The 13,577-nt window shown below is 42.0% G+C and overlaps 1 protein-coding gene across 7 annotated transcripts in view; it reads right to left on the reverse strand.

Annotated features, from left to right (window-relative positions):
• The window catches only part of RCL1 (RNA terminal phosphate cyclase like 1), a 111,652-nt gene that overhangs the window by 52,602 nt on the left and 45,473 nt on the right, over window positions 1–13,577 (reverse strand). For 5 of the 7 annotated variants that reach the window (XM_032477730.1, XM_032477732.1, XM_032477729.1 and 2 more), the window contains 2 exons: window positions 11,703–11,777; window positions 10,652–10,776 (listed from right to left, as the gene is read on the reverse strand). In XM_032477730.1, the coding sequence (XP_032333621.1) occupies window positions 10,652–10,776; window positions 11,703–11,777 (200 nt within the window). Of the gene's footprint in view, window positions 1–657; window positions 810–10,651; window positions 10,777–11,702; window positions 11,778–13,577 lie in introns of those variants that run through there. The other 2 variants (XM_014560494.2, XM_014560485.2) reach the window with 2 other exon arrangements.

The raw sequence follows: 13,577 nt of genomic DNA on the forward strand, positions 1-13,577 counted from the left end.
AGATATTAGCAACTCGAATAAAAAGGCTGGTGCTTGAGGAAGTGGAAACCATTACCTAAAATTAGACTCTATTACAGAGACTAACTCTCTCCAATGCCACCAACTAAGTAAAAAGTAAGGACTTTCAATACTCAATCTATGGTCAAGGGGTGGCTGTGTGTGTGGGACAAGAGGATAAAGAAATGGAGAAGTAACAACATGTGATCTTCCCACTACTCTGATCCAAACCCCACGCAGCAAGTCCAACAAGGAAAACAAGGCGTGTGGTCTGCCCATTCCGGCCCAACTGTTTGAAAATCACTGTCAATAACACACTTAATTTTCATTTGAGCTACAGAAACAAAATACTCAGAGCCTGTACAAAGAAGCTGACTGGCATCTAGGTCCCCTCTGACCCATCCTGAACATCCATCAAGAGATCGATCTTCCTCATACCAAGGAGAATCTCCCAGTAACTCCCGGGCCTCCCTATCTTGCGATCAGACCCTCTAGTCTGCTCAGTGTTCATCACCAACCTGGCACCATCACCCTCTCCTCCACTGACCAAAATGTCCAGATTCTTCAACCCATCTGCCTGCTTTCTTTCTTCCAGCCGAGTTACCTATCTCTCCTGAAATCCTCCAGGCAGCACCGACTGTGGTCTGCACTCGAACTTACCACACTCCTCCCTTCAGACACACACATGCCGCCCTTGCTCTTCAATGAGACTCCACACTCCATAAGGAAAGGGGCTCCACTCCTGCATCCTTCACAAGTCTCTCATACACTACTTTTGTACTCAGAAATGCCCGATAAATATTTGACTTGACTCAAAGGACAAACCTGAAATGAGGAAAGAGCAAAGAGGGATTTTCCAATACACACACACAGTCCAGTTACATCACCACCTCTTCTGTCCAGAGCGTACTTTTGACCACAGGCAGCTTAGACAAACAGTCCCAGATCTTCTACCCTTTGGACCAGGAGGCTGCTGTCCTTCTCAGGCCTGAAGCTGCCTACTCTCTTCAAGAGAATACAGATGTCAGGATCCCGACATAGAATCTTAGAGCGTTCATTGCTTTCAAAGTTCTTTGAGATACATGATCATCTTATTTTATGCTCACAGTAACCCTGTGGCAAGGGCCACGGATTTCTGGACCCAGAGGACAACTGGGTCATAGAACTAAGATTCAAAATTAAACAGATTCGACTTCCCAAAGACAGTCTTCTTCCCTAGTCCTCCAGAGATGTGGAAACCAGGTAGGTAACAGTGCCAATCAGGGCCAGTGGAAGCCTATCCTAGAATTTAGGCAGTGAAGCAAAGAAAGGAAAGGAACTCTAAAGTCGACTACATCTCAGAGTCATTATGGAGCCACCTGACTTGGCGTGGAGGCCCTACCAAGAAAAGGCTCAGAGTTCCAGAATCAGACTGTCTGTGTTAAAGTCCCAGCTCCCAATTTGTAAATTGCATCATTCCGAGTCTAATGTGCTAAATCTTGGTGCCTCTACCTCCTCAACAGTCAGAGAAGGATAATCATAATACTCTCCTCGCTCAAATGAAATACAATGCACGTAAAGTGCTGAGCAGTGCCTGGTGTGTGCTTGGAGCCCACTGAATGCCAGTTACTGCTTTTCCTACTGTTAGTTCAAGAGTCAAACCCCAAAGCAGGGATTCTTTCCTCTCGGGATTCAGAGAACTCTCTGAGAATCTGATGAAAGCTATGAACCCTCTCTCAAGAAATATGTGAACACACAACCCCCTGCAGACAATTTCAGGGGGTTGTGGACATCCTGAAGCACATTTATGAATACCATATTGAGAACCCATATCCAAGAAAGACAAGGTCATGGTTACAGTCCATATGGAACTCCTGTCCTTCACCCTCCCTGGTGTTAACATGTCAGAGAAATCTAAGGAGCGTGTGTGCATGCATGTGTGCGTGCGTGTGTGTATAGAAAGAAAGAGACTGATTCTCTAAGTACCTTCCCTATGGCCAGAGAAAAGACACCAGATTGTCCAACAAATTCCACCTCATGCCCCTCTTCTGCCTCTACCCCAGCCTCTTCACTTAACTCTTTGTACCAAATCAGCATCTCAAAATTAAAACAGAGCATTCGTTTCTCTCTCAGGCAGTGGGGAGAATGAGAGTGGGTGGCATTAAATAAAAGGCAACCGCACTGTCCAGTAACAGCTGCGGGCAGGAACCAACACCAACTCCTTCCAGGCCTTGGCCAGGCAGCCAAGAGAGACGCACTTTGGGGGGCAGCTCAGTTAAAACCACAAACACACACAAGAGAGTAGGGCTAGTTCTCCCAGCTCGAGCCCTCCCAGTGGGGAATACAACCTCCAAGCTCAGCCCAGCAGTCAACCAGCCTTACAAGTAACAGACCACAAAACCAGCTAATTGTTTCCAACGGCAGCTCTTTTCTCCCAAGCTCCAAATTGGCCAAGAAGGTGATCTCCATTCAAAACCACATTCCTTTGAGGTGTTTGTGAAATGGGCAGCTTTACAGGCCAGTGGCTGGAATGTCTGGCTTGCAGGCAGGGATCTGGGCGAGGGCGCTGTGTGAACTTTGCTGGGGACTTGAAAGGAAGACTCTGGAGCTGGGGTTGCGTCGGGCAGGGTTTGGGTGTCCTATCCCCAGCCTCAAGAAAGGGAGGGGCTTGCGACCTCACCAGAGTCCTTCCAGCTCACACAAGGAAGGCTCGAAGAACAACAGAGAGAAGCCAGAGAGGAACGAAGTTACACCCCAGGTGCCTGGGGCACCACGGCTCTTTCAGTTTTTATGTAAATCCCTGCACAACCCCAGAGGCGTCCCCATTTCCCAGCGCCATCAGCAAAGCCTTCAAAAAAGCTCTTGAGGCTTTCACACACCCAGTCCAGTGAGCGCAGCTGGGACCCCAGTGCAGTGGCCTCCGTGAAATCCATATTGTTATTACAGGACTGAATCAAAATAAACAGAGCACACGCTGGAAATCACGTTTCCAAACTAGAGAATGTATTCCAAGTGGAGTTCACTGCCACAACACAGCATTGAGGAAACAAATCTCAAATGAGAAAAAACAAACTGAAATAGTCCTGGGAGTGTGTACAAGGCCATTAACTGTGGTATTTTTGGCCAACAGTGAAAAACAGAAGACACCTCAATGGCCATCAACAGGGTTTAATGTGGAATTCTTTACTCGGTGAAGTACAAAGTTAATGAGGAGGAGGCTGAGCTATAAGTAACTGGCATGGGTCAAGTAGAACAGGCATATTTAGTTAAAAAAAAAAAAAAAGAAAGCCCCACCTACTCACATCACATTTCCATTTCTCTATAACCTGTTTCTACCTTCTCAGAACTGGAGAATATGAGAGTTGAACATCACCGTGAGACATCGATGTAAATATCCAACAACCTAGGGGCTCTCCAGGAAGGAACCATTTCTCCCCCACCTGCCCATTCTCTCCTCAAATACAAGGCTCTTGGCACTTAGATGGGCCCAGGGATGGCCATGCAGAGAACAGGCCATAATCCAGGGAAGCTTTGTTATGAATTCCTCTGTTCTTGATGACTGTGACAAAGAACTTCAGGCAGCACCGCAAGTTTGATTTTTTTTATCTAAACAACGGCTCTCTCTGGCCTGTGGCTGTGCAACCCATTCTAGTCGGTGTCCTCACCCCTGTTCAAGCTAACCAAGGTCTTTGAAAAGTTAGTCCACTCCACACTTCTTTTCCTCTAAGTAGGACCACCCCAAAACCTCCTGAGAAATACAAAACGTGACTTTAAGCATCTAGCACCCCAAGAAGCATACATCCTGGTCTCCCCACTCTTGTCAAATTCCCACTAGGAAAGCTATCACCCAACCCCACCCAGGCCCCCCACCTCCAACACTGGCCCTTACCCAGATCTTGCCGGCACCTAGTATTCCACCACTTTTAATATGTGAAACTCCAAAACACAATTCCTTGTTCTTCTACACAGCACCTATCTCTACATTAAACCTGTTAAGGTTTCCAATTTCTGACCATGTGCTTTTCTCCAGGCTGGCGAGCCTCTGCTGCCATCACTTCAATAACCTGCTCACCAGTAAAGTACTCCCTCTAACCCATCCTTCTGCACTCCTCCCTCACCCTGTCAATCCATACCCATCCCTGGATGAAAACAGCCCTCCTGCCTTCTCTACTCCTCCTTCTAGGCTGCCAACTGCTGCTGGGTGCAGCCACAAGGCCGTGCAGCTGGTGCCATGATAACATTTCAGCTACAGCCCCTATTGCTGTCCCACAGCCTATTTCTTATCTGTAGTCACTATGCCCCTAGTGGCACTCCCTCATGCTACAGTGGCCCCCTGTGCCACTGTGACAGCACATCTTTACCACCCTTATCATATTCCCTTATCATCCCCTTGCCTGGCCCCCTTATCCTGGAACCCACCCTAACTCAGGAAAAACTGAAACCTCCTCCCATCCTCTTCCAGTCACTTCAGACAGCTCCATCTAGAGCCACCCTTACCATATGCCTGCTGTTTTCAATCCATCCCCTGTCAAATAATAACAAAAATTACAGCAGTGCAACTTACCAAAGGCTCACTGACATACTAGCTCAGTGTCTCATAATACACATCTACTACCCGACTTAACCTTCATTACAGCCCCACACCGTGATTACAATGGGCTCAACAATAAATGTGTCCACCAAGGCTGGGATCAAAATCCTACCCTCAGTGAGTGGCAAAGCCAGACTTAGAACCCACATCTGCCTGACTAGCACCAGTGCTGTAATCACCTTGTTACCCTGCTTTATCAGTCTCTCTCTCTCCCCTAGGTAAATCCGCTTTACCCTACCTTCAAAATTACTCAAATCATTATCAACCTTTTTTTTAAAAAGGGAACAAACCTTCTCAACTCCATTCAAGTCACCACCTTATCTTTCTTCCTACTCTCTTTCCCATCAAAATTCTTGAAAGAGTGGTCCCCACCCTTCACTACTTCACTCCCAGTCACTCCATAACCAGAACTGGTTATCCGGCCTCTGTCTCCACCACTCCCTGGAAAGAGCTCCCAGGGCATCAGTGGCAGCCTTCTGTGAGTCCTCTCGGCTTGCCCCCTATCCCAATGCTGGCTCCTCTGGGCCCTTTAAGGCGCTAACCTGGGTTTCCAAGAAGCTGCATTTTTTCTTTTTTACTCTCCCCTCAATTCTCTGATCTTCCCTAGTCCCCCCTCCTGGGAGCATGCACTGTGCTTTTGCTTTCAAGTATCAGTGACTTCTCAGGGTTCCACCCTCCTTTCTTTGCCCTCTACTCAGTAGCTGACTCCAAACCGTTCATTTCTAGCTCTCCTTGCCCTAAGTTACAGTTCTACACTTCTTATTTCTAACAATTCCTTTCTAGACTTACCTCCCTGCAACCAACAAACCCAATATGAATAAAATTAAACTTACCTTAACCCCCACTCACCCCACCACACCCTACCCCAAACAGTTGTAGCTACAATCGGAACAAATATCTCTATCCAGGTACCTTAAGTGAGAAACATCAGACTTGAGGACTCCCTACTCCTCTATTGCTGGCCTGGTAATCGCTGCATCCTGCCTGTAGGACATCCCAGCACTAGCAGCCCTCACTGGTCCTCTGGCCCCTACTCTCACTGGCTCTCTTTAGGGCACAATAAATCCCTGTGATCGCCATTAGGTGCTAAGATATTTTTTTAACTTGTGCCTTCCAAAATTTCTACAATGAGACAAAAATAGCCAAAAATTCTATTGGTACCACCAGAGTTACACTCTTAATGTGCAAATTCCCTCCAGAAGAAAATTACTGACTTTAAATGAAGGCCAACTCTTTGGCACAGCTTCCAATCTCCACAGGCTCCTGCCCTAACTTTCTGTCCCATCTTCTACTACCAAATACCCCCGAATGCTCTACATTCAGGTCATACCATGTTGTCTGCCACTTCCCAGAACCACTATGCACTGCTCCCTCTTCACAGGCCCACACTTCTGCCTGAAGCACTCCTCCTTCTTAGCTCCACTTTACAAGCCTCCATTCTTAAGGCTCAGTCCAAATGTCCTGTCCTTTCTAAGGAATAAGCAGGGGTTAAAAGCCTGAGCCACAGAGATAGGGTTCAAATTTCAACCCCACCATTATAATCAGTGTGATATGGAAAGCAAATTTTTTAAGCTTTCAAAGCCTCAGTTTCCCCATCCACAAAACAGGATGTAAGTGAACTCAGAGTCACTTTGGGGCTTAAGAATAAAGTATATAAAATATAAATGTATTAAACTCCACAATCAAAAGACACAGAGTAGCTGAATGGATGAAACAACAAGATCCAACTATATGCTGTCCACAAGAAACTCACTTTATATGTAAGGACATAAACAGACTGAAAGCAAAGACATGGAAATATTCCATGCAGATAGTAACCAAAAGAAGGCAGGGATGAATTATACTTATATCAAACAAAACAGACTTTAAGACAAAAAGGACTTCAACGTTACAAAAGACAAAAGTCTTTATATAACAAAATAACTGAACTGGAAGATGTAACAATTACAAATATATATGTACTCAACATCAGAGCACCTAAATATATAAAGCAAACATTAACAGATCTGAATGGAGAAACAGATTAACAGATCTGAATGGAGAAACAGATGTCAATACAATAATAACAAGAGATTCAGTACCCCTACTTTCAATAATGGATGGAAAAACCAGAAAGAAAATCCATAAGAAAAACAACAGACTTGAACAAACTATAAACCAAATAAAACTAATGACATATACAAGAACATTCCACCTACCAACAGTAGAACACATCTTCTCAAGTGTACATGGAACATTATCTATGATCACATGGTAGGTCACAAAACAAGTATTAAAAAATTTAAGAAGGCTGAAATCACCCCAAGCATCTTATCCAACCACAATAAAATGAAACCAAGTATCAGTAACAGCAAGAAAATGCGGATTCAAATATATGAAAATTAGAAGCATTCTTTTGAACAAACATTGGGTTAAAAAGTCAAAAGGGAAATTAGAAAATATCTAGAGACAAATGAAAATAAAAATACAACATACCAAAACTTACAGGATGCAGCAAAAGAAGTACTAAGAAGGAATTTTATAGCAATAAGTGCCTACATTCTTTCTACAAAAGAAAGAGCTCAAGTAAGTAGCCTAATTTTACATTAGAAAAAAAGCAAACCAAATCCACAGTTAGCAGAAGAAAAGTAACAATAAAGATTAACGTAGATATAAATGAAACAGAAAACAAAAAACCAACAAAACTGAAAGTTGGTTTTTTTGAAAAGATAAACAAAAGTGACAAACCCTTAGCTAGACTAAGAAAAAGAAAAGACACAAAATACTAAAAACAGAAGTGAAAGGAAACATTGCAACTGATGCTACAGAAATCAAAAAAGATCGTATTATGAACAATTATATGCCAATAAATTGGACAATCTAGAAGAAATGAATAAACTCCTATAAACATTAAAAACTACCAAGTCTGAATCAAGAACAGAGAGCTTGAACAGACCATAACACATAAGGTGACTGAATCAGTAAACAGTAATCAAAAACTTCCCAACAAAGAAAAGCCCAGGGCTAGGTAGCTTCATCAGATGAATTTACTGGTGAATTCTACCAAACATTTAAAGAAGAATTAACGCTAATCCTTAAACTTCTAAAAAACTTGAAGCAGGAACATCTTCAAACTCATTTTATGAGACCAGCATCACCCTGATACCAAAGCCAGACAAAGACACCACAAGAAAAGAAAATTACAGGCCAATAGCCCTGATGAACATGGATGCACAAATCCTCAGCAAATATTAGCAAATTGAGTTCAACAGTACATTAAAAGGATCATAAAACATGACAAAGTGGGATTTATCCCAGGGATGCAAGAATGGTTCAACATATATGCAAATCAATCAATCTGATACACTACATGAACAGAATGAAGGATAAAACTCACATCATTGTCACAATAGGTACAGAAAAAGCATCTGACAAAATTCAACACTCATTCATGACAAAAACTTTCAACAAAGTATGAAAGAAACTTACCTCAACATAATAAAGAACATACACGAAAAGCCCACAGCTAACATCATCTTCAATGGTGAAAACCTGAAAGTTTTTCCCAAAGATTTGGAACAGAGCAAGGATGCCTACTCTTGCCACTCCTATTCAACAGACTAATTGGACATCCTAAAGAGAGCAATTAGGCAAGAAAGAGAAAGAAAAGGCATCCAAATTGGAAAGGAAGAAGTAAAATTAACTGTTTGCAGGTGACATGATCTTATATGTAGAAACCCTAAAGAATGCCATAAAATAACTCTTAGAACTAATAAATGAATTCAATAAAGTTGCAGGATACAAAATCAACATACAAAAATTAGTTGCATTTCTGTACACTAACAACAAACTATCTCCAACGAAAATCAAGGAAACAATCCTATCTACAATAGCATTTCAAAAAAAAAAAACCCTAAATATTTAGGAATAAACTTTGCCAAGGAGGTGAAATCTAAAAACTGAAAAACACTGATGAAAGACATTTTAGAAGACTTTTTAAATGGGAAGACAGTCCATGTTTACGGGCTAGAAGAATTAATATTGTTAAAATGTCCATACTTTCTAAAGCAATCTGCAGATTCAGTGCAATCCCTATCAAAATCCCAATGGTATTTTTTATAAAAATAGAAAAAACAACCCTAAAATGTATTATGGAACCACAAAGGACTCCAAACAGCCAAAGCAACTTTAGGCAAGAATAACAAAGCTGGAGGCATCACAGTTCCTGGTTACAAAATATGTTACAAAGCTACAAAAAACAAAACAACATGGTATTGGGATAAAAACAGACATATAGACCAATAGAACAGAACAGAGTGCCCAGAAATAAACCTACATGCATCTGGTCAACTGATCTTCAATTAGGACGCTAAGAATACACAATGGGGGAAGGATATTCTCTTCAATAAATAGTGCTAGGAAAATTGGATACTTACATGCAAAAGAATGAAATTGGACTCTTACACCACATACAAAGATCAACTCAAAATGGATTAAAGCAAACATAAAACTTCAAACTCCAGAAGAAAACATAGGGGAAAAGCCTTGTAGCTTTGGCAATGATTTCTTGAATATAATGCCAAAAATACAGGTAAAAGAAACAACAACCTTTTCAACAACAAGTGAAAAGGCAACCCATGTAATGAAAAAATGTCTGAAATTCATAAACGTGATTAATATCCAAAAGACGTAAGACATTCATACAACTTCAGAGCTAAACAAACAAACAATCACCTAATTTAAAAATGGGCAAAGGACTTGAATAGATATTTCTCCCAAACAGACACTGAAATGGCCAACAGGGACATAGAAAGGTGCTCAATATGACTAATAATCAAGAAAATGCAAATTAAAACCATACTGAGACATCACTTCACCCCTGCTAGCATGGCTATTACCAAAAAAGAAGATAACAAGTGTTGGTAAGGGTGTGGAGAAAAGGGAAATTTTGCAACTGTTAGTAGGAATGTAAGCTGATGTAGCCACTATGGAAAACAGTATGAAGATTCCTTGAGAAATTAAAAATAGAACTACCATTTGATCTAGCAATCCCACTGGAAATGCTGTCATTTGTGACAACATGGGTGAATTTGGAGAACATTATGCTAAAATGAAATAAGCCAGACACAGAAGAACAAATACTATATGATCCCACTTACATGAGGAATTTAAAATAGTCAAACTCAGAGGCTGAGAACAGAACAATGGTTGCCAGGGGCTAGAGGAGGGGGAAGTGGGGAGATGTTAGTTAAAGGGTACAAAGTTTCAGTGATCCAAGATGATTAAGGCTTAGGGATCTGTACAGCACAATGCCTGTACAGCATACTTAAAAATCTGTTAAGAGGGTAGCTCTTATTTCAGTGTTTCTATCACAAAAAATTAAAAAATTAAAAAAGTAAAGTAATAAATAGAGTGGAAAGAAGCTTTTGGGGGAGATGGATATGTTTACAGCGTTGATCATGTTAATGGTTTCACGGTGTTTACATATCTCTGAACTCATCAAGTTGTACACATTATATATATACAGCCTTCTGTATGTCAATCATACCTCTATAAAGTAATTTTTAAAAATAAATGAAAATAAATTAAATATATAAATTATCATAGTGGAGTGTTAAGCACTTAATAAATGGTAGATATTATTCATTATCATTCAGTACTCCCACATCTTCTAGACAAATTAGCCACTCTCTATTTTTAGCTTCCCCTGCCCACTGCATATCATCTGTATCACTTTACACATTACGGCAGAATTATGTGTTTGCGTATTTGTTTCCTTCACCAGACGATGAACTCTTCCAAGGGAGGGACTGCAGTGCATTGGTGACCCCAAAATCAAAGCCCTTGGGAGAGTATCACACACACTACAGATTGCTTAAGTGTTTGCTTAAGTGCTAACTGAAAAAATAAATGAATCCATCAATCTAGTCATAGTGAGGCAGATAATAAAGTATCCTATCTCGGCCAACAATTATGAATTCACTGTTAAGACTTTTCCAACTTGATTGTCTAAAATGTAAATAACCCTGGGAAGAAGTAAATTGCTGAGTCATTCCTAGTGAGGCAAGACAAAAATAAGAAATCTGAAGCAAATACAAAGGATACGCCATTCCTCTGATACGTTTGATCTTTCCTGGATCTGTGAGCTGAATGGGCTTCAGGACCTTCCTCACAGGACAGGAGAAAAACACTTCACCTCCTCCTCCAGGGGGCATTCCCCTTCGCACAATCTGCACGTGGAATGAGAGAAGAGATGAGGATTCAGCAGAGTGGATGACACCCAACCTGGCTGGCTTATGCTAAGAGGTTCTTCCTAAGAATGTAGAAAACTCTTTCACACCCAACTTGTCAACCCCTTCAAGATCAACAGCACCTTACATCAGCTCCGAGGAGGCACGTGCTGGGCAAGGAGACTGTGTGGTGTGTCAGAAAGAGCAGTGGACACCGAGCCTACTTATCCCAGTCAAAGCCAGGCAGGTCACTTCACCACCACGACCTGTTTCTTCAACCCTAAAACAAGGGACTAGCCTAGTTCATAAGCTAATTCCATTTCTTAACCATCAGGAACCCTTTTCTCCTAAAGAATTCACTGATCCATCAACATATTATTAAATAAAAATGAAGTCATTTCCCCGGTTTAAAAACATCAATTTAAAAAGTAGAGATGCTAGACAGCTTAACATATCCAGTGTGACTAGAATGATGTAATTCCTTTTAATAGCAAACAAACAGATGCTTAAATTATTTCCACTAGGTTTTGAAAGTAATGTACTGAAAATTCTCAGGGAGATTCATGTTGGGAGGCTCTGGACACAAATTAAAATACACGATCTGGATCAGAGAGGCACCATGGCCAGATCCTGGCTCCACTAGTGATTAGCTGAGTTGTTACGAGTAAAGGACTGAACACACGCAAAATGCTTACAACATTGCCTACCACACAGTAAGTGCAATATAACTGCTGGCTATTCTTGTCATTACTAAAGGGGCCCTTTCAGCTCAAAAACTGCATGTATGGTTCATGTATCCCACAAGTCTTCTCATAAATGGTGACTTCAAATTTGACACACACTCACGAAGTCATAACTCCTCCAATGACCTGGTAAGAAAATCTTTCACACAGATATATACCTGCCAACAATTTACACATTCTTACCTTTAGCTCAAACGATTCACCATCAATCCCAAACTGTTTCAGTAGAGGAATGGCTGTTGCCTTAAGAACATCAACCTACAGAATCATTTCAGAAAAAAACAAAAGTTCAATTAAACCATGAGAGCTGGAAAGAAGAAAGAGCCCATGAAGCAGGTTAAGGTTTAGCCTGGTAAAGAGAAAGGAGGCTGCCTTACGACTGAGGGTGTAGGCCGGCTCTGTTCCCAGTTAAGACTGAGATTTCATAAGCCACTGGCTTCTCTGAGCCTCTTTTCCTCACGGACAATACCACACACCTACCTTATGGGTCATTGTGTGCATCACATGCATCACGCAAAAAGCACTAAGAAACTGCTGAGCTCATACAGATTGACTATACTTCAATAAAAATATATATAAAATATATATTTTTTAAAAATAAAGCAGACTGAGACCTCTGCTCATTCTTATAGGTATGGACACTATGAAAGAAAGTATCAGCCTCTTTTAGTATTCTTTTTCTAACATGGTTGTTTAATGTTTAGAGCTAGTAGCACTCCAAGCTAAAGCAAACCAAATGAACTATTCAATCTAAGACCCCTATCTAAGAACCCTGCTGACACCCACCCCACAGGCTGCTAAAGGCGGTAGGTGACTCTACAAGGCAGTGGGGGCCTCGGGGATAGGACAGCCTCAAACTGCAAGAAGCAACACAAACCCTAAATTGCAACAACAACATCCACAGTTGATGGCAAGACTGTGCCAAGTGGAACTGCTGTCTCCTCCTCATTTAGAACTCCGAGGAGGCCCAGGTCCCTCCTTATTCATTTGTGGATTCCTCACAGAGGATAAGGATGACATTCAAACCACATTCACCTAACAAGTTAGTGAATGTTGTCTCAGTGGCAATTTGGGACAGAAAAGTAACCCCTTGCTTGTTCCAGTGGAACTAGAAACCCTCGGATCAGGCTGGTGGGGGCTGGTCCTACAAGGCGGTAATGAGGGCAGGCAGCACGAACCGAGGCTGTAAGGAAAAGCCCTGGTCCTGGCTGGGCTCTGTCTCTAGTTAGCTGTGTGGCCTCAATCAAGAAAATCTCAGCTGTCTAAATTTCCTTGTCTCTAAGGTAAGAGACTCAGCCAGTTTGTCTTCAAGTTGCTACCAGCTCTAACATATACTAACAATACTCCAACAAGGCTTTATGGTAGAAAATACTCCCCAACTAAATATTCTGGTATTAGAAAATTAACCAGAGGTAGGAATGACCTATGAAGCCTGGGAACATGTACAGCATGGATCAGGTGGGACAGAAGCAGTTACTGGGAAAATCCAGTAAAGATTAGCTAATTTCAATTAAACATTAAAGCTACACACCCAAACACTTAAAATATGCATTTGGGATTACCAGAATCAAGAAGAATTCAGTCTAGGCTAGTATTAAGGGCAGCTGGGGAGAAGGTCAAGCCAGATTCTAGAAAAAAGTGGGGGTCACAAAGACACAGGTTACTCTGCCCACAGGACTCCTGGAACTAGGAAGCCTCCAGCTCTCCTGGGAAAAAGAAAGGCAAGAAAACAGAGGATACCTCCTGGTTCATCCTACCTACACATAAAGTAGTAAAGGATGGAGTCAAGCTGCCTTTGAGGTCAGCCAGAAACCTAGTGTAACTGCAGGTGTAGTCTTGTCTCCTAAGTCACTCTCCATCTGACATGGAGGGCACACAACTCAGTGCGGTGGGACACAGGCTGCAAAAGCAGTTGTGGGCTGAAGCTCCACTCTGCTTCTTACCAGTTGTGAGACCTGGACACTCTCTCCCCAGGGCCTTGGTTTCCTGCTGTATAAAGAGGGGCTGGACTGGACATGTTCCACAGCCTCCCCCGGCTCTGCGCACTAGTTCGAGCAC

This window comes from Camelus ferus, chromosome 4 (assembly GCF_009834535.1).
Source record: "Camelus ferus isolate YT-003-E chromosome 4, BCGSAC_Cfer_1.0, whole genome shotgun sequence".
In the NCBI taxonomy this organism is placed as follows: domain Eukaryota; kingdom Metazoa; phylum Chordata; class Mammalia; order Artiodactyla; family Camelidae; genus Camelus; species Camelus ferus.